This window comes from Salminus brasiliensis, chromosome 11 (assembly GCF_030463535.1).
Source record: "Salminus brasiliensis chromosome 11, fSalBra1.hap2, whole genome shotgun sequence".
In the NCBI taxonomy this organism is placed as follows: domain Eukaryota; kingdom Metazoa; phylum Chordata; class Actinopteri; order Characiformes; family Bryconidae; genus Salminus; species Salminus brasiliensis.
Window position 1 is genome coordinate 18,116,295 of NC_132888.1, and position 18,745 is coordinate 18,135,039.

The 18,745-nt window shown below is 41.2% G+C and overlaps 1 protein-coding gene across 1 annotated transcript in view; it reads right to left on the bottom strand.

The window, feature by feature from the left end:
- Positions 1-18,745, bottom strand: part of myo18ab (myosin XVIIIA b) — a 125,578-nt gene that overhangs the window by 60,573 nt on the left and 46,260 nt on the right. The window contains exons 3-15 of the mRNA XM_072691783.1: positions 13,589-13,654; positions 11,651-11,738; positions 10,954-11,060; positions 9,282-9,458; positions 7,976-8,186; positions 6,717-6,859; positions 6,484-6,584; positions 5,531-5,594; positions 5,298-5,442; positions 4,657-4,681; positions 2,255-2,334; positions 1,271-1,444; positions 817-907 (exon numbers count right to left, since the gene is read on the bottom strand). Coding sequence (XP_072547884.1) covers positions 817-907; positions 1,271-1,444; positions 2,255-2,334; positions 4,657-4,681; positions 5,298-5,442; positions 5,531-5,594; positions 6,484-6,584; positions 6,717-6,859; positions 7,976-8,186; positions 9,282-9,458; positions 10,954-11,060; positions 11,651-11,738; positions 13,589-13,654 — 1,472 coding nt within the window. The remainder of the gene's footprint in view (positions 1-816; positions 908-1,270; positions 1,445-2,254; positions 2,335-4,656; positions 4,682-5,297; positions 5,443-5,530; positions 5,595-6,483; positions 6,585-6,716; positions 6,860-7,975; positions 8,187-9,281; positions 9,459-10,953; positions 11,061-11,650; positions 11,739-13,588; positions 13,655-18,745) is intronic.

Genomic DNA, 18,745 nt, shown 5'->3' on the forward strand with positions numbered 1-18,745 from the left:
ATGCATTCTTCTAATGAACACTTTAAGCTGCACCCATTGCTGACACAGATGTGCAAATGCACACACACATAGTTTGGCTAGTCCCTGTAAAGACGTATTGCCAGTAAAATAGGACTCTCTGGATTATATAAACATGAACCTGCTGGCATTATGCCTAATGCCAGGCACGGGCTGAGTGGTATAAAACTGTGGAACTGTGTTCTCTGGAATGCTGGATGGTGTTCTATCCAATACTTTTGGGATGAGTTGGGGAGTTAAGGTGGTGATCATCCAACATTCTAACCTAACGCTAACCTAACGCTAACCTAACTAATTGCTCCTGTCACAATCAAATCCTCACAGAAATGCTCAAAAATCTAGTAGAAAGCCTTCTTTCCTGGACAGTAGAGACAGTTACTCTAACAAAAGCAGGATAAACTCTGTTTAAATATCCTTGATTATAGAAGAAACAGTTATTGAGCAGGTGTCCCAATACTTTTGTCCATATATGTGTGTTCTGTGTCCACCAGGCTGAACTATCTGTAAACCTCCTACTATGGTGGTTAGAGGGTTTGAAGAGTTAAAAGAGTTTTACTGCTTACTGCTGTAAAGTACCTTACTTTAGTTACTTAAAGTACCAAAAAATGCACATACAAATACACAAACACTCAAAACTAATGCAGAGTTTTTCAGGACAGCCATAAAATGTGTTCACACTTTTGAGATACACCCAAAATGAAAGCTCTCAGCTACACTTCATTAAGTTCATCTGCGGGAGTGAGAGGCGGCATTGTTGTGCTGACTACTGAGGAAATAAGACGAAAAAAGAGGGCTGACCGGTTGGTGAGGGAGATGACGAGAGTGAAGAGCTCAGAGTAGAGTCCAGCAGCCATGGCCTCCAGACACTCCAGGGCTGTGATCTTTGGACCTGCAGAACCAACAGACAGCAGAAAGACACACAAGCTTTGAGCACACATGCATCATCATACATGCCTTCCTGATCCAGATCAACCACTTTGCCTTGTTCAGCACATGGCTGGTGGCATAGAGAGGTTTTCCATTTCTCACTTTCAGAACTACACAACCTTCATATCAGTCTCATAGCAGTTACTAGAAAGCTACAAAGCTAGTAAACCTCTCACCAGTTGGTTTTGCTTTGGTCATTCACTGCATTGGGAGGATAAAAATATTCAGTTGATGTTTTGAGAGCATGGCATTATTGGAACTGTAGTGAATTATGGTACTATGGTCATAGGAGGTCATAGGAGTCTGCAGGTAGGAAGGTGTGTACCTGAGTTGTCTCCAGTCCCAGCGTCATCCGGCCCCTGGCGAAAGGAGGTGGACCTCTGAAGAGTTCCTTTGGGCTGGTGCTTGAAGATGGAGGAGGAGAGCTCTTCCAGGGTGCAGCCCAGCAGGTACGCTGCCTTCTGAGCCCACTCATGACGTGCAAACTGCTTGCGGCCGGCTGCCGAGGAAGCACGGGTTGGGACGTTAACACTCGGATCGTGAAGCAGCATTTGAGAGACCCATGTGGGTCTCGGCTTTATAAGCTCTACCACTTTACCACAGTCATTTCTCAGAGCACCACATATTTTCTGTGATTGGACTACGCTTGAATATGCAGAAAAAGAGAATAATGCTTAAAAAGAATTAAGAACATTTTAGAAAAAATAATAAAATGTACTCAAACATCACAGAAAATGTGTCTGCTTTAAAAGAATGCCATTTCTAACAGTAAAATTCTAATACGGCAAAGTTTGAGAGAATTACAGTCCTTGCCCTCAAATTGAACCGAACTTAAAGGCAACACCAGCAGAGGGAGCGGCACTAGAAGCAGAAATTCAGAAGACAAGGACACGGCCTCAGAGGAAACGAACAAGCACTGAACACAAACAAGGCTGGAGACCAACGAGACTTTCATTTAGCCGTGGATTATGGCTGGTAACAATAGAAAAAGCACTGCAGAAATGAAAAGTCTACAACATGGGGCGGACATCAGAGCACTAGAAGTTTAAAAGACAACACAGTTGTGATCCCACAGCCCACCTCCCCCCTGAGCTGCTTTAGCTGGGCTCTGAGACTGTCAGAGACATGCCTATCAAGAGATGAGAGTGAGAGCCCAACTGAGCAGCAGAAGAAGAAAGAGAGGAAACAATAAAAATGCAAATGAAAATGTCTGGCAGCGACGATAAAGGCGTTAAGAAATGCCACACACAAACAAGGAGGAAACTGAAAGTTTGAGTGTTGAGGTTTCAGGGGGTTTTGTTCTATTTACCTTCTTCAGTCTCTGCGTTAGCAGCATGCAACATGCAAGTAGAAAAGAAGAGGTTAGCATTACACAACAACAGCATTATACTTTAATAATCTTTGTTTGAACAGACAGACAACAATGCACACACGCTCGCTCGCTCACTCACTCGCTCGCTCGGGTGGGGAAAGCTTCTAGGGCAGGTATTAAACATTGTTTCTAAACACTAAACAGCACTCAGTCTATTAAGAGTAGGTTAAACACCCAGGTTTTCTACCGCTAGTCTGAAGGAATCTGCAAAAAGGGTAACACTGCCCCCTGCAGACGGACTCTCTGATTACTTACAGCCTATCCATCTTTGGCTTGTTTACACAAGGCATTAATATTAACATCTCAGTGATCCCATGGCGGTAATCTGCTCATCATCCAATTAAGACACAGCATGTTTACATTAAACATAGCTTCTCTTTCCAGGATCAGATCTCATTTCCCCAGCAAATATTTGCTGATGACATTTGTGACTTGTGACTTGAGTTCTGGGGCTCATCTCTAACCACGAAGAGACAACCCAAAGAGTGGAGGTGAGGTAGCTTAAGTTCTGGCGCAAGGATAACTAACTAATGGATGTTTGTGGACGTGAGAAGGACTGCTGAAAATATCTGCCTGATGTTCCTTACTTACATGTAGACTCAACTACCTCATCCCTGTTCCTACTGTAGAACATCTTTAGTCTCTTTTGTGTGGTAAAAGAAGTAGCAGGTGAAAAATACAATTATCATGATTTATCACTGACATCAAACACTGGACTGTCACCAATTTCACATCCGTAAATACATGCCCAAGACATCCATCAACCTGCTCAAAATGCATCCAGATCTTCAGTTGCTTTGTTCAGACAAATGGATGTGCTTTAGGACATGGACTAATTTTGACCAGTCTATAAAATCTAATTCTTTTCGTAACTAAACGGCAGCTATTGTGGGTAACGGTTCCAATGTTGGCTTAAATGATTAAACATGGTCTAAACTTGCTAATGTAGCCATTCGATCAATGTCTGAAGCAAACACATGTAGATTTTGCAATAAAAATACAAAGACATAATGGGTGGGTGACCGTAAGCAACATTAGCCTAGCATATCTAATTGTAAACTAAAGAAGCGCACGTCAGATATCAAACAGGCCTTGGCTGATCGACTGCACAAATCATGGTCATCTGATGTTTCTCAGAACTATTCCTTTAATGAATGAGTTTTTCCTTTCCTAGCGCTGAAGGTAGATCCGGGGGATGGCTGAGAAGTCTATTATATGGTAAATATATAGTTTATTGCTTAATGCTTAATAGAATTTATTGCATTTATTTAACATCTGATTGTCTGCCTCCGTTTCATGTTTAACGTAGCACAGCACTCTAGAGTTCTGGAGGAACTGTAATGCATTCCACTCTCAACACTTCTGTGGCAAGAAGGAATGACAATGCAGTTGACTTTGGCTTATTTAAATGTGTAAATCAGGCTGGTGTAGTTGTGACGCACAGTCAACACAACGCTGTGTTTGCTTAATGAAACATTTTTGCAGTCGCAATGCGGAGCCTTCCAGGCATCTGAAGTTACAGAGAAAGTCAAGTTATGTACATATGCTTTGCAGCCACAGCTGAAACTCTGAAAAATTAAAGCCAGGTGTGGTGAGAGGAATGTATATGGTCTTCTGTTAGGGCTGGATATTGTTAGAATTTTTATGAGTTCAATACATATACCCCCCCCCCCCCCCCAATCTTCTTTTTAAATAACAAATCGAGGTCATTTTTGCATTTTTGCACTGAAATATGCGGTTGGTACCATATTTTGTTTTAATATGCATCCCAATTTGTCACCGTCCTGTATATGCACTGTGAATATACTGTACTATATTCTAAGACAACCCATACAACTTCTATGCAACTGTGATCTGCATATAATGCACATACTTCTCAGTAACTGGACGCCTTTATAAAATATACGGTCAGTATAGGCTATGTACACAGTCATATCTGAATATTATGACCACCCCGGTTTGGAATGAACTCGGCCCAGTGAAATGACGATAGGAGCTCATTACAGTTTATTTTCCATGACTTCCCAGGTTTTTCAGGACCCATACACGCTACAGCGGATCAGTTAACTTTAATACAGTCCATGTCTTAACGTCTGACTAGCGTCTCCCCACTATTAGGCAGACAATCATGATATTCTGATATGACAGTGTATAAGGATAATAAACGGAAACTGAACTGAACACTTTTTATTTTTAACCCCAAATGCAAACATGTCCTATGATGACATTCTGCATTTATATATATATATATATATATATATATATATATATATATATATATATATATATATATATATATATATATATATATATATAGGCCATGAATAATCCTTCTTTACACAGGAGCATTTGTCTTCATTAGAGCTAGAGGAACACAGGGAGGAAAATCACCCACACACACAGCTCCAACACGTCTCCACCATGTGCCTCCTCCACATCAGAGAAGCTTGTGCATTTCCCTCTCTGAGCTTAGTGAGCAGGCTGCTGCGCTCACTCTCGCTAACGGTTTCATTAACGCAGGCAGCATCTGGGCCTGTTCGTGCTTCTGAAAGCTTTATCTCATTAAGGCAGTTTTTCAAACTCTCGGGATCCGACGTGCACACAAAAAACGGCTTTGTGGGGAGCGTGCTGATACACCTACGGCTGGTCATTAAAGAACAAATTGAGAGCTTCTATGTGCTTTAGTAAGAAAGGAGGCCTCCATGGATTCTGCTATGGAATCAGACCACACACATACACACTGGACAATATAGAAAAGATATCAATTCTACATATGGCAACTGCATCTTAAATAGTTACTTTTTCATGACTTGCCAAAAGCACTCACAGAGAATTCATCAAGGAACATCTGTGACTGGTTAGCATTCACACAGCACACAACAAACAATTCTGTGATTGTTTCACTTGCTAATTTCCATCCCCAGTCACAATGACATTGATAAACAAATGACATACAGTGGATGTTTAGTTTAAGTTGTACCTTTGGTCGCTCCTGCCGCTCCCAGGTGGTAGATGGCCCCCAGAATGAGCCACAGAGCTTTCTGCTCTTCGGCCGAGATGCCGAGCACCTTCATAGCTGCCTGCAGCTTGGTGAACTGCTGTGCTGCCTTCTGCTTGTCCTCAGACTGCACACAGATACATCGACTTTCGTAAAGGTCTCGACTGAAGCGGTGTTAGACCTATGTTCTATGTGAGCTTGCAGCAGGGCCCTACCTTTGTCTGAGGCACGATTCCAAACATGTTGTTCTCAGCAAAGTGGTTAAAATGCAGCTCAGTTCTGTGGAAAATAGAGAAAAGAAACTGAAACATAACTTTTTGGTGGCCAACATGGCAGAACGCTTGATGAAATTGATTTTTCCATACTCTGTCCACAAATGTCTCTTTCATAGCAACTGTGGACAAGCTTTACAGATAGAAATGTCATTGATTGTGATTTAGAAATACTTTTTAATCTAGTTGTTTAGATCTGGTTGACATTTACGAAGGCTGTGACTCTGCAGCTTAAGAAGCTTGCACTTTCATTCAATTGCTAGGCTTTTGCTACATGGTCACTAGGATAAAACTGTTTTTGTTCGTTGGTTGTTATAGTGCTGCTAGGTGGTTTCTAGATGGATGCTATAGTGTTGCAAGGTGGTTGCTACGGCATTTAAGGTGGTTGCTTTGTGGCTAGGCTGCTGTGGAGGTTACCAGGTGGTTGCTAAATGGGTGTAATAGTGTTGCAAGGTGGTTGCAATGGTATTTCAGGTGGTTGCTATGGTGTTCCTTAGTGATTGCTAGGTAGTTACTTTGGCATCTCAGATTGTTACTACGATGTTACCATATACCAGTGCATATTTGTGGCATATATGGAGTGCACAAACCTCTGCAAACTATTCATTCCTTTTCTCAAAAAAAAAAAAAAAAAAAAAAAACACTTGGTTGTCATGGAAAAACCCGTCCAATCAAAAAGCTGTGTATAGGCCGGAATCGACTAACAAAATATGCTGCCGTCTCTTTTTGTTAGTTATATCTATTTAGTTCTATCCTGCCACTATCCTTCTAGCATTCTGACAATTTTTTTTTGTCTTTGGGAAAATGATATCAAATATGTCTATCATCACAACATCTTCTATAAAAGAAGGCATTTGTTGGTAAATATGCAAAAACACAAGCACACAGACACATACCTCAGAGTGCTATCTGCTCCAGCCATCAGGTAGTAAAAAACATTAAAGGTGGACTCCGCCTCCGGCCGTTTGGTCACCCTCAGCTTCTCCAGCAGCATAGTCTACACAGCCATCCCAACAGACCATTTAACAGAGAGCAGAAAAAAAACAAGCATTAAAGTGCTCCTAAAACAATCAAACTAGGTGTGTGTTGTGCATTTTTATGAAAACACACAGGTCTACCACGGGTCTACCTGGATGGAGGCAGAGGCCACCTGGCCAGCCTGGTCAAAGTCCAGAGAGACGATCTGAGAGAAGCGGCTGGCGTTTGAATTCATGGAGGTGGAGCAGTTCCCAAAGGCCTCCAGGATAGTGTAGACCGCCTGCCATTTCTCAGCTAAAAGAGAAGCACGCACACAAACAAACACACAAACACACACACACACATTTTCAGAGTCAACAGCTCACTCACTACAAGTTAATTATCTTGCTCCTTCGCCCTTGCGGCCTCAAAGGAGGGGTCTCCAGGTCCAGTGTTGAGAGGTGAACATCTGCAGATAGCATCTTGCACTCTTTAATGCTACTGTTGATGAGCAATGTAATCTTCATTGGGTCATTAGGGCTAAGTGTGGGTTGAACAGCCTTTGATGAGCAAGGCTAATTATCAGAGTGTTCCACTGCGCATCATTAGCAGAGCCCCTCATTCATCACCCACTTCACCCTCAACACCAAAATCCCACCAACTGCCAACCAGCAACTGTAATCCATTCACTTCACTCTCTGACACACAGCATGACTCAGACTCGTGGCCGCTTCAGGAGCCCAGAACACATGGTCAACAAATGTATGTAGGTGTGAACACAGATACACACACAGAGACCAGTTTGCTTTTTTAAAACAATATAGATTCATATGTATGTACCATATTTATTTTCACATTTCTTTATTTGCTGTGAGGATTTGATTGCACTTAGCATCAAGAGCATTAGTGAAGTCAGGATGTTGGATAATCACTACCCTATCTCATGCCAAATCCTCCAACTCATCCCAAACGTACTGGTTAGAGCACAATCATTCCAGGGAACACGGTTCCACGGCTCCACAGCTCCATGCTGGGGGGCTTTATACCCATGCTGTGTGTCAGACAGTCTGAGTGAAGTGAATGGATTACAGTTGCTGGTTGGCAGTTGGTGGGATTTTGGTGTTGAGGGTGAAGTGGGTGATGAATGAGGGGCTCTGCTAATGATGCGCAGTGGAACACTCTGAACACTCTGCCCACGCCTGGCATTAGACTTTGTGCCAGTAGGTTTAGGAGGCCTGAACACATGGTCAGTAAATGTGTGTAGGAGGAGAATGTAGGATTTTGTAGGTCCCTCTAGGTTAGCCCTGTTTTTCTCAGGTGCTGTTAGAAAGCCAAGACCCTTTTTTCTTTAAAAACTAGTAACCAATCAGCTTTGATATTACTGACTGATTAATAAGCTTGCACGCCAGGATTTGTTGGTCTTTTCCTCACCTGAAAAGATCTTGCCTGTACTGCCAGCAATGGACAGCAGGTATTGCACCAGGTGCTGGCAGTTGGTGGTCTTGCCACTGCCACTCTTGCCCAGCAGCACGACGGACTGGTCCTGCCGTGTGGTCAGGAGGTTCCTGTAGGCTGTCTGGGCCACAGCGTAGATGTGCGGAGCGGTGTCCTCTCGCCGACAGCCCTTAAACATGTGCATCACCTGAAAGCACAAAGGGAAGTTCATCACAGCGTTACACCAATCGGCACACAACAATCAGCCTTAACATTAGCATCATCTGCCTAATATTGAGTAGGTCTCCCTCGTGCTGCCACAACAGATCTGATCATTCGAGGCATGGATTCCATAATAGCAGATCAAGTTGTAAAGTGGGGCCTCCAGGAATTGCATCAACGAGCCTTTCGTGCCCATGGTGCTGATGCTGGTTCATTGGTTGTCCTTTCATAAAACGCGTTTGGTAGGTGCTGACCAATGCATCCCAGAAAAAAATAAAATAAAATCACAAGGCCTGTTTGATGTTTTGGAGATGCTCTTACCTAATAGTCTAGTCGTCTGTCATTTTTCATGATTTTAACACATCACCATTAACAACTGACTGTTCACTTGCTGCCTAATATACTCCACCCATGAACAGATGCCACTGTATATGAAGAAAAGCAAGGTTTTTTTTACATTATATGTCAGTGGTGCTAAATTTATGGCTGTTCAGTGTATTATTGTACCAAACAAAAGCCTTTGTTACTGAAACTGAAACTTTTGAACGTCAGCAATTCTAAAAGTCTTATCCATGACGGAGCACCTTTTTTATTACTTTTCCACAGTCTGGTCAGTAATGAAATGACTAGAGTAAAAATCTGCTCATAACTTTCCACTTTTCCAAAGTGGTAACTGAGTCGATAAGGCTGCTAATTTGAAGAGCATGTCGGCACTGAGCCGGTGTCTCTAAAACGTTCCAACAGCACATTAGAGCTAAAGAGCTCAGAAATCCCCATTAACAACTAATCAGTCTAATCAATAAAGCAGAGTGAGTGAATAGGGATTGATGACTAAGAGAAATATTATCGCCTTTAGTAAGCAATTAAATTTAAATTCAATTATAAAAATAACTTGGTTGCACATTAAATCTAATAGGGGGTCCGATCTAATTAGCAGGTTTCATTCTGCATCTCGTTTAAGACTTCTTACAACATTCTTTAATATGCAATATAACACACAATACACACGTTTAGAGCTCATCACACGGGAACAAATGCAGGTCATTCCCAGAGCAGGAAAGAGGCCCTGTACTGCCTTTACCTTCTCAGAGTACATGGAAGGGGCACTGATTGGGTTGATGACCACCATGTTGGGCCCTGCGTGCGTGTGGATAAGGTTTCCTCCATAACGCTGCCGCAGACAGTGCATCACACTCGACTCGTTCAGGTAGAGCAGAGTCGCCAAGTCCTCGCAGCGGTCAAACGAAGGTGGGTTCGCCTAGGGTAAAAAAAATAATAAATAAATTATTATTATTAATATTATTATTAAGGTTATCATTATTCCATGTGCAGAGCAGAAGCTGGATTCTGACACCAGATACAACGTTTCAATGAAATTAAAAGCTGTTCACCTCAACTTTGAATCCAGCTCTGCAATTTCCTAAACAAACAGATGGTTCTGAAACTGGATTTCAAATCAACTTTCACATTATGAAAGCACATCAGCCCAAATTGCCCTTCAGCAAGCAAAAAGACAATTAAACGACTGTGTGCCAAGCTGGGAGTGAGGGAAATTCAACTTTCAGTGCATGTCTCCCTATCAAAGACAAGCAGGCAGTAGGAGCTCTGAAACATCTGCCCTCTGCTGCTAAAGCTTCTGTCAGTGTTCAGCACTATAGGTGTGCGCATGTGTGTGTGTCAGATTTATTCGACTCAAATCTGTTCCAAGTATGATGTTTCACAAATCTTTCTCTACCATCTGCTGCACATTTCATATATACAAATTAGGGCTGTGTATTGGAAAGACCCTTTTGATATGATATGTCTTACGATACAGGGATTACGATTCAATACATTGCATTATATTACAATATACTGCCAATATCTTATTTTAAATTTAATTACAGAAAAACTGTCACAGTATAAAGACAATACACCATCATATACATAAAATCAAAGGAAAAGAAAAACTCTCTTTTTATGCAATCAGAACAGTGGGATATGAAGTACAGCACTGCTATCAAGCAAATTTGTGTTTAAAAACCACACATAATGAAAAACTGTCTGCCACCAATCTTTGCATGTGAACTGTAAATCCTCCCCTCCTTATGATGCACTACTGAAATGTCAATAGTTCCTTATTTATTATTTATCATTTACTCTTGCACTTCTATATATGCACAATACTACAATTTTGTCAAAACAAAAATACAAAACTGCCATTTTTGCAGCCATTATATTCATTTGTATATATGCATATATTTGCACACTGCTACCATCTGCACTTTTGTAGTTGCTAACTGCATTTCGTCATCTTGTACTTGTACAGAGCAATAACAACTAAAGGTGAATCTATCTATCTATAGACAGCAACTTTTGCCTCGCTCTCTCTGAATGGGTAGAATTATCCGCTTATTATAGTCTAGCAATGATTGGCAGTTAGCTAGTTGTCCTCCAAGTGTGTTAAGATGGAGAACATTTCTTAAGCAGCAGTTGGAAAAGATGCAGTGGTTCTGCACACGACTTGGAAAGAGCTCACATGAGCCTTCACCCTCCCAGCTTGATAACCTTGTTTAGGATGGGAAAGACCCAACTGAGCAGTTGGAAACTGGCAAAGATGAAAATAATTCTATTTATTTAAAAAATAATAATAATAATAAAAAATGAAAATAAATACCACCCAAAAAACAGGAAAAACGTATGCCTGGGAGGGTGTAAATAGACCTGGGAGGGTGGCCATAGCAAAGACAATGACAAACTGCTATCAGCCTGACCTTCTCCACATCATCCTCGTCAACGTCCAGTACTGTCCCATCATGCTCCAGTTTGACCTTCACCTTTCCCTCTGGCAGACTGCCAGCATCCGTCTTCAGCAAAGTGGCTGCAATCACACAAAATCATAAATACTAGCAAATCCATACAGCAGTGCTATAAAAAAAAAGCATTTGGCCCCTTTGGTTTTCTTCTCATTTGAATAGGTCACATTTAATTGTTTCAGATCTTTAACAATTTAATATAGTATAGAGAACCCGAGTAAACAAACAAACTGCAATTTATAAATTATAGTTTCATTTATTAAGGAAAAATCTTTGCCACCTGTCCAGGATCTGAAGCTCAAGAGCAGTTGGGTTATGCAGCAGGACAATGATCCAGAGCACAATAGCAAGTCTACCTCTGAAAGGTTTTAAAAGAAACTAAACTACGGTTGGCATGGCCTGGTCAACGACTGGTAGTTCATGCACAAAAGCCCTCAAATGTGGCTGAATTAAGGGCAATTATGCAAAGCTGTGAAGGCTAACATTCTTCACAGTGATCTGCAGTTACAGACTGAAGGATTATGGTGACTTTTTAAATGACTGCATTTACTCTTGTTGTATACTATTTGTTGTATGAGGGTCTGAATGCTATTTGATTTGACAAATTTAGCAAAAATACATGAAATCACATAACTGGCAGTCCGATCATACTTACCCAGGGAGAAGCCATCTTTGTGGACCAGCCACACTTTCTCCGAGCCATACCATGCCTGCTCTGCAGCGATCTGCTCCTCAGTCTTCACCTATGGAGGAAGAAGTGCAACACACTCAATCAGGATACTCCACACAGACGCAAGACTCAACCCACTCAAAACCACCCCATGCATGGAAGTGTACTGGCTGACGACAGAAGTTGACATACTTTGCTGTTTTAAGACCTGTCTTGCTGGATTTTTTTGATTTTACAAAACCAGATCTTACAACAGTGATATGATATAAGATGGTAATCCATTCAAAAGGTGCTTTAAAATAAGAGGTAGAGATGGACTGATGGTTGAGATGATTGGCAGGGTCAGGTAACATGACGCAATGAGACGATCTCAAGACTTCCCGGACCAAAATAAAACGAAATAAAAATACTAAACCAGTCAAAATAATACTAAACACACTCAACAAACAAAAAGTGACCCGATTAAACAGTGCATTTCCTGAGGAAACACAGAATGGTTGTGCAGCTTAACGGTTTCTCACTTCCAGGCAGTTACCAAGGAGTTGGTATAGCATGTTATGTGGTTGCTTATGGGTGTTTCTAGATGGTTGAAATGAGATCCTAGACGGATGCTATGGACTTGCTTGGTGGTTGTAATAGAAGCGTTCAGTGGTTGCTACATGAGTACTGTAGTGTTCCTAGGTGGTTGCTCAGGTGTGTGTTTGCATTATCATGACGTTAAGAAGCGCGCACCAATTAATTCCTATGGAAACAATTCTGTAAACATTTGTTGCTACATGCAAACCATACATCCAATCAAAAAGCTGTATATAAGTCCTAATCACACATTCAGACCCAATAATGTGGAGTCAGAATGGTGTCAATATTGACTAGAGGGAGATTGAGGTGAAGAAGAAGAGGGAGCAGATGAATGAGAATAAAGAGATAAAGGAGGAGACAAGGTAGAAAAATGTGATGGAGTAGATAGTGGTGCCACAGGGTTAGGGGAGATTGAAGAGAAGAAGAAGAAGAAAAAGAAGGAAAAGGATTTAGGAGGTGTAGGACAGATTAGCTGACAGACAACTGGAAGGAAGAGGGGAAGACGTTGGAGAAGAAGGAGAAGAGGGAGGAAGAGGGGGAAAGGAGGAGAAGAAAAAGAAGACAACGAACGAGAAGAAACTGGTGAAGGAGAGGACGGCGGAGAGGAAAAAGAAGAAGGAGAAATAAAAAGGAGAAGATGGAAGAGATGTCGATATCTCAAACCCGAAGGCGAGTTGGCTGACAAAAATCCAGGTGGAGGATGAGGGGGAGGAGCAGAAGGAGAAGGAAGAAAAAAAAGAAGAAGAATTATGGTGCCATCTCTAGCTATAATGGATCCTCTTCTCCGTATTTAGCTGGTCAGGTTAATTAGGGAGAAACTGACGGAACAACAGAAGCGAGAAGGACGGGAATGAAACAACAAGGCAATCAAATATAATAAACAGATACTGCTTTTCAAAGATGAATCCGTAGCAAAGTATGTTCAAATTCACTCATTAATACTGAATGTTTTATTCTTCACTAGATTCAAATATGAGGTTCTTAAGTCTTTAATGATCTGTGACTGATGACATGCATTTTCACTCGGTGGAAAGATAAACCGCAACAACACTCCCCCAAACATACGGTCACTAAATGATTACCAACAGCCGTCATCAAACTGCCCTCAGGAGTTCATGCACTATTTGTCAGCTTTGCAGAACATCAGCAGTTCATGCTTTCAATGAGCGACCATGGCTGCTGGGGTAGCGTTGTTGTTGTTTAGGGTAAAGTGGGGGTGAGAGATCACAGCACTCCAAACACAAGACACATGGGTATGCTTGACATGGCAGGTCAAAGGGTAGGACCACAAGGGTTGGTGAATCACACACACACACAGACACACAATCACAGCAGAGGCCCGACCTTCGGCTGGGAGGCAGCAATGTGGGCCGCCTTGAGGATGGCCACTGGATCCTCCTCCACCTGTCCCTGTGATATGGCCGGCCAGCAAGGGGGGAGGGGGGGGGGGGGAGGGATTCAGAGCACTGTTAGACACCACAGAACTGTACAGCTCTACATTCAGATCCACATACATTACACTCCCCGTGCCTGGACCACAACACACACACACACACACACTACTACACATCTGCAGTATACAGTGTTTGCAAGGACAAACAGATCAACCAGAGAAAGGCACAGTGGTTTAACCTGTATGGAAGGGAAAAGCAAGTGAGACAGCATTCAGGTTCACAGAATTAGAGTGTCTGAGGTGATCACCACAAACACTACAGTCACACCTCATTTCACAAAGCACACTTATTTAAGGCAACAAATAAATGGGTCTGCTGGCAACAGCACACACTGGCAGCCTGTATTGAGTGGTAGTCTGTATTTACAACTTGCAAACAGGGCTAAAGCCTGAGTAAACCGGAGAGAAGCACTATTCGAGCAGGATTAGCTTTGTCCCGGGAGGTACTTATATATATATATAACTGACCGAATATGTTTGTTTCAGTACAAATCTGCAATATCTGCATTTTTTACCAAAGTAAATTACTGTCTGTATTGCAATGAGCCCAAAGATCCCTCTCTAACAAACACCACCAGCTCTTTCTGGAGGCCAGAAAACAAGGCACACGCTGCACAACTTGACACAGCTCCTTTATATTCAAAACAGGCCTATTCTAAGGGTGTGTTCACACTTGTCAGCTTTGTCCGTTCCATTAAAACGAACTCTGGTGTGATTGCTCTGTTAGTCCATTCAGAACCTGACTGAGAACCACCTGCTTGTTTGGTACGCACCAGAGTTCGCAAGGCAGCAATCACACTTACTCTAAAGAACCGCACTAACAGAGCAAAGCTGCCAATTATGACCAACAGCTTCCTATATGATGTTTGTGCTGGGGAGTCAGCGAAGAAAGTCAAGTCAATGTACTGTGAAAAAGTTTTAGGCACCTATGCAAATGATTTCAAACCATCTATCTCTGCAATAAGTGTGTTTTTGCTTGTAAAAACTTCGGACTACACTGGAACAGATGCAGGTAAACATGCATACATACAGTAAAAAGTAACAAGAACCTCTAATTTTGGAGAAAATAGTGGAAATCTCATGAGCTAGTATAAAGAAGCAGATTTCGGTTCCAGATTGCTCATGGATGCCCACAGCCCACCTCACCAGCTCACCTGATTTAACATCAAACACTGATTTGCCAAACCAGGTGTTGGATGATGACTAGACATAATACTACACTTCCACGAGTAGAGCTCTGGAGATGTTTTAACGGACACTGCGATGTAAAATCACTACTTTTTATATGAATGATATTTGTAATAACTCTAATATTAGTGTTTTACTGAGTAATTAAACACTTCCTGCTCACATAAAGAGCTTTTATTTCATGCTAATATCCACAAGTGCCTAAAACTGTAGCACAGTACACTCTTAACAAGAAAGAAGCTTTAAATGGTTCTTTGAGCAATGCCATAAAAGAACCACTTTTGATTTCATAAAGAACCATGTTTGTAATAAGAGATGTGCAAGTGTGAAAAACCTTTGAATTGGTAGGGAACCTTTACATTGAAGCACCTTCATTTTTAAGAGTGTACTGTTTATATTTACAAAGACTTACAAATTCCTTGCAGTTTCAATACATTTTGTTTGTCTCCTGGTAAAACTAAAGGAGCTCGAACATGGCTTAAGTAACAGACTGTATAGGTGATATGAGGTAAAGCCTAAAAGCATGAACTTCATAAACAGAGCACGAGGAAGCAATGAAACAGCAGCAGATGGCCATCATAAATAACACTGTGCCACGGATCACGCTGCATCCACACATGCCAACCAGCCACCAGCCCACTATAGCCAGAGAAGCCCAGGCATTCGCTTTAAAAGAGCTGAACAGGACCGCTAACTTCATGCTGCCCATCTTAAACACCATGCAATGGCTGGACTGCCAAAAAACAACAACCAAAAAATAAAAAATAAAAACAGAAATTCAGGGCAGATTTAAAGCAATGTTTATTCCCTATAAGATATAAGGGAGATCTGTATCTTTAACTAAGATATGCTGAAATGCAGTAATTAAAAGTAGCTGTAGTTGAGTAACGAAGCAAAACAAAAAGACATGGCCAGAGGGCAAAGGGTGAGTTGTAAGGGTGGGCAACATGGACAAAAAAATATCACGATACTTACACTGACAATATTTATTTTCCTTTTACCCTAATTTTCCTCCCCAATTTAAAAATCTCATTTGGCCAACCCTCTCGTTAAGACTCCTTCTCAAACACTTTCAAAGCTCCCAACACTAGGAATGTGAAGACGCGCCATGAGCAGTCAGCCAAGTGAAGGATACCCAGCTCTGACACATCAGTTGGTATTGCTGGCAAACATTGCACTAATAGTAATGTAGGGAGAGGGCACCAATTGTGCTCTTTCAGGCTCCGGCTGCTGATAGCAAGCAGCATGACGCGGGATCATAGAGTCAGTGCCTTAGTCCACTGAGCCACTTGAGCCAGTTTTTAATCTCTTGGGGGGGGTAACAGGTTGGAACAGACCTGGACATAACACAGCAGTTACACCCTGAAATTTGTGTGCCAGCATTTAGAAGCGTTGGTGTAGCGTAGTGGGTAACAACACCGCTTGTCCTTGTGGCAGACTAGTGATCGAATCCCTGGCTGGGCAAACCCACCAGGCTACACCAATAACAAACCCTGGACAAGACCCCTAACACTTTATTCTCCTATCGTGACATCATTTGTCATGTTAACAACGTCTTCATATCACCCACCCCTAAATAGAAGAGCGGAGGCTTACACTGCAGCAGACTGCCCGAGAACACACTGTGGCCAGGCTCAGTTGGACGCCAGCGGGGAAGGCAGAGTCGTCCTCAGGTGAACCCTCTACCTGAATGGACGTGGCTGCAGACGCACTGGACACACAATCCAGCTATGGCAGCCAGCCACAAATCAGCCACAGAGACAGCCGCAGGCGCAGCCAAGACAGCGGTGGGCGAGAAAGAGAAGGGCAGATGAGAGGAGTGCAGCACAATGGACAGAGGAACACAGTCTGAGTGGAGATGAACATGCATGAAGCCAAGTGGATCTGCTAATGCAGTTATTGATCAGTGCAATGTCAGGCAAGAACGTGTGAAATCATTATGAATAGGGGTTTGGCAATGCATCAGTATGCTGCGATGCATTGCACTGAAGGAGGTTATTCAATGGCATCAATTTTGGAAATCTTTTTTTTTTTTTTATAATAATATTCAATAAAATATAACCTCACTGTCAAGCAAAAACCATATATAAAAACATCTGCCAGTTTCGCATTATGTAAAAATAAAAAAATATATATGTATATATATTTTTTTGTTTGTTTGTTTTTGTTTTGTTTTGGTTTTTTTACATAATGCAAATCTGGCAGATGTTCTTTACATTGTATCCTAAACTCATGATAAATGGACTAATACAAATGCTCCACAATGGCACAGAATACAATCAAGATTTTTTTTTTTCTTTACACTTGCAATTTTAGACATCTGGTGTTTTTGTGTGACAGTGACAATATGCTCATTTTAACTGGCCAACATTCTATTTTCAGAGGATTTTGTAAACATAAAAATCCCCCAAAAACCTGGTGCTTCTTTTTATTCTTCATATTCCAATACTGTGTAAAAACAGGTCCTCCAATCACATTTTTGTGTTTATTATTTTTAAGGCCATTAATTGTGGTGAAATCTGAGATTCATTTGATGATAAAAAAAAAATCCAGCAAAATCAATTGCTGAATTGAATTGAGGTCTGAGATTTCATCACAAATTATGCTTATTAGGACAAAACCAAAACAAGATGTGTAGGTGGAGTGATGTGCAGACAAATACACATTTAAAAAAGTATAGACTAATGTTATTATAACAAAAATTATGCAGGAGCTGAGAGGGATTACAGATGTTAGATGGGCAGAGGCAACTGGGAATGACCATTGTGTGGGTCATGGTGAGCCCCTAACAGACATGTTATTAAAACATGTATTAAAACTAATCATGGGTTTCCATAACCACTGTTAGTTAAATCTGACAGCTCTTCTACAAGCTCACAAGTCAATGTCCTGTCAAAGTGCTGTACGCAATGCCAAGCAAGAATGAAGAAAATTATTAGTAAGGGAACACTCCATGACAAAAGTCTTTTTTTTTTTTTTTTAAACATATTTAAACATATGGACATTTGATCATTATAACAAGGTTGACAGAGAGGTAAAATAATGAAAAACTAAGAAAATTTGACATTTAATTTCAAATGCATCGTTAATTGTAATTATTATTATATATTTTTAAATAATAAAAAAGTTAGGGCACCCTTACATTTTGATATGGCACTGATTACTACTTAAATGGCTAGAATCAGAATCAGGTGCAGAACATCAGCTGCAGAGGATCAGCACATGGTTAAGAGAGGAGAGAGAGGATATAGGAGAAAGAAGATTGTAGAGGCGGATGAGTCTGAACAGGGTTTTTAGAGATTTGAAAGATCTCAGAACAATTAGAAATTAGCTGTTTCACGGTCTGCAAAATAATTTACAAGTGAAACAACTGTCAACGTGGGCAGATCAGGCCGTCTTAGCAAGTTCAGCCCAAGTGCTGACCGCAATATGCGTAAAGAAGTGTCCAAGAATCCTAAAATTTCATCACAGTACCTACAGGTAGCTCTTACCACAGTTGAAGGCAAAGTTCAGCATCTACCAACAAACAGATCCATGTTTGATTTTCATGCAAGGTGTACAGAGAAAATCTTTGCTTGTTAAAAAAATATATAAAATTCTCAATCATTGTCCGAATCATCTGCAGCTAATGTGCTGCATCCGATTCTAATTTTAGCGTAATTTTAAGTAGTAATAAATGTGGAGGTGTCACAATGTTGTCCTCTCAAGAAAAATGCATCTTTAGTATCTACGTTTTACAAACCTATCACATTTCTTCAGGTGCAAGTGTTTAGTTATATTACCTCCATCTCTCAAACCTGTTCAAGTGAAAATCAAATGTCCACTTATTTAGTAAGAAAACACAAAAGCTCATCAATGAG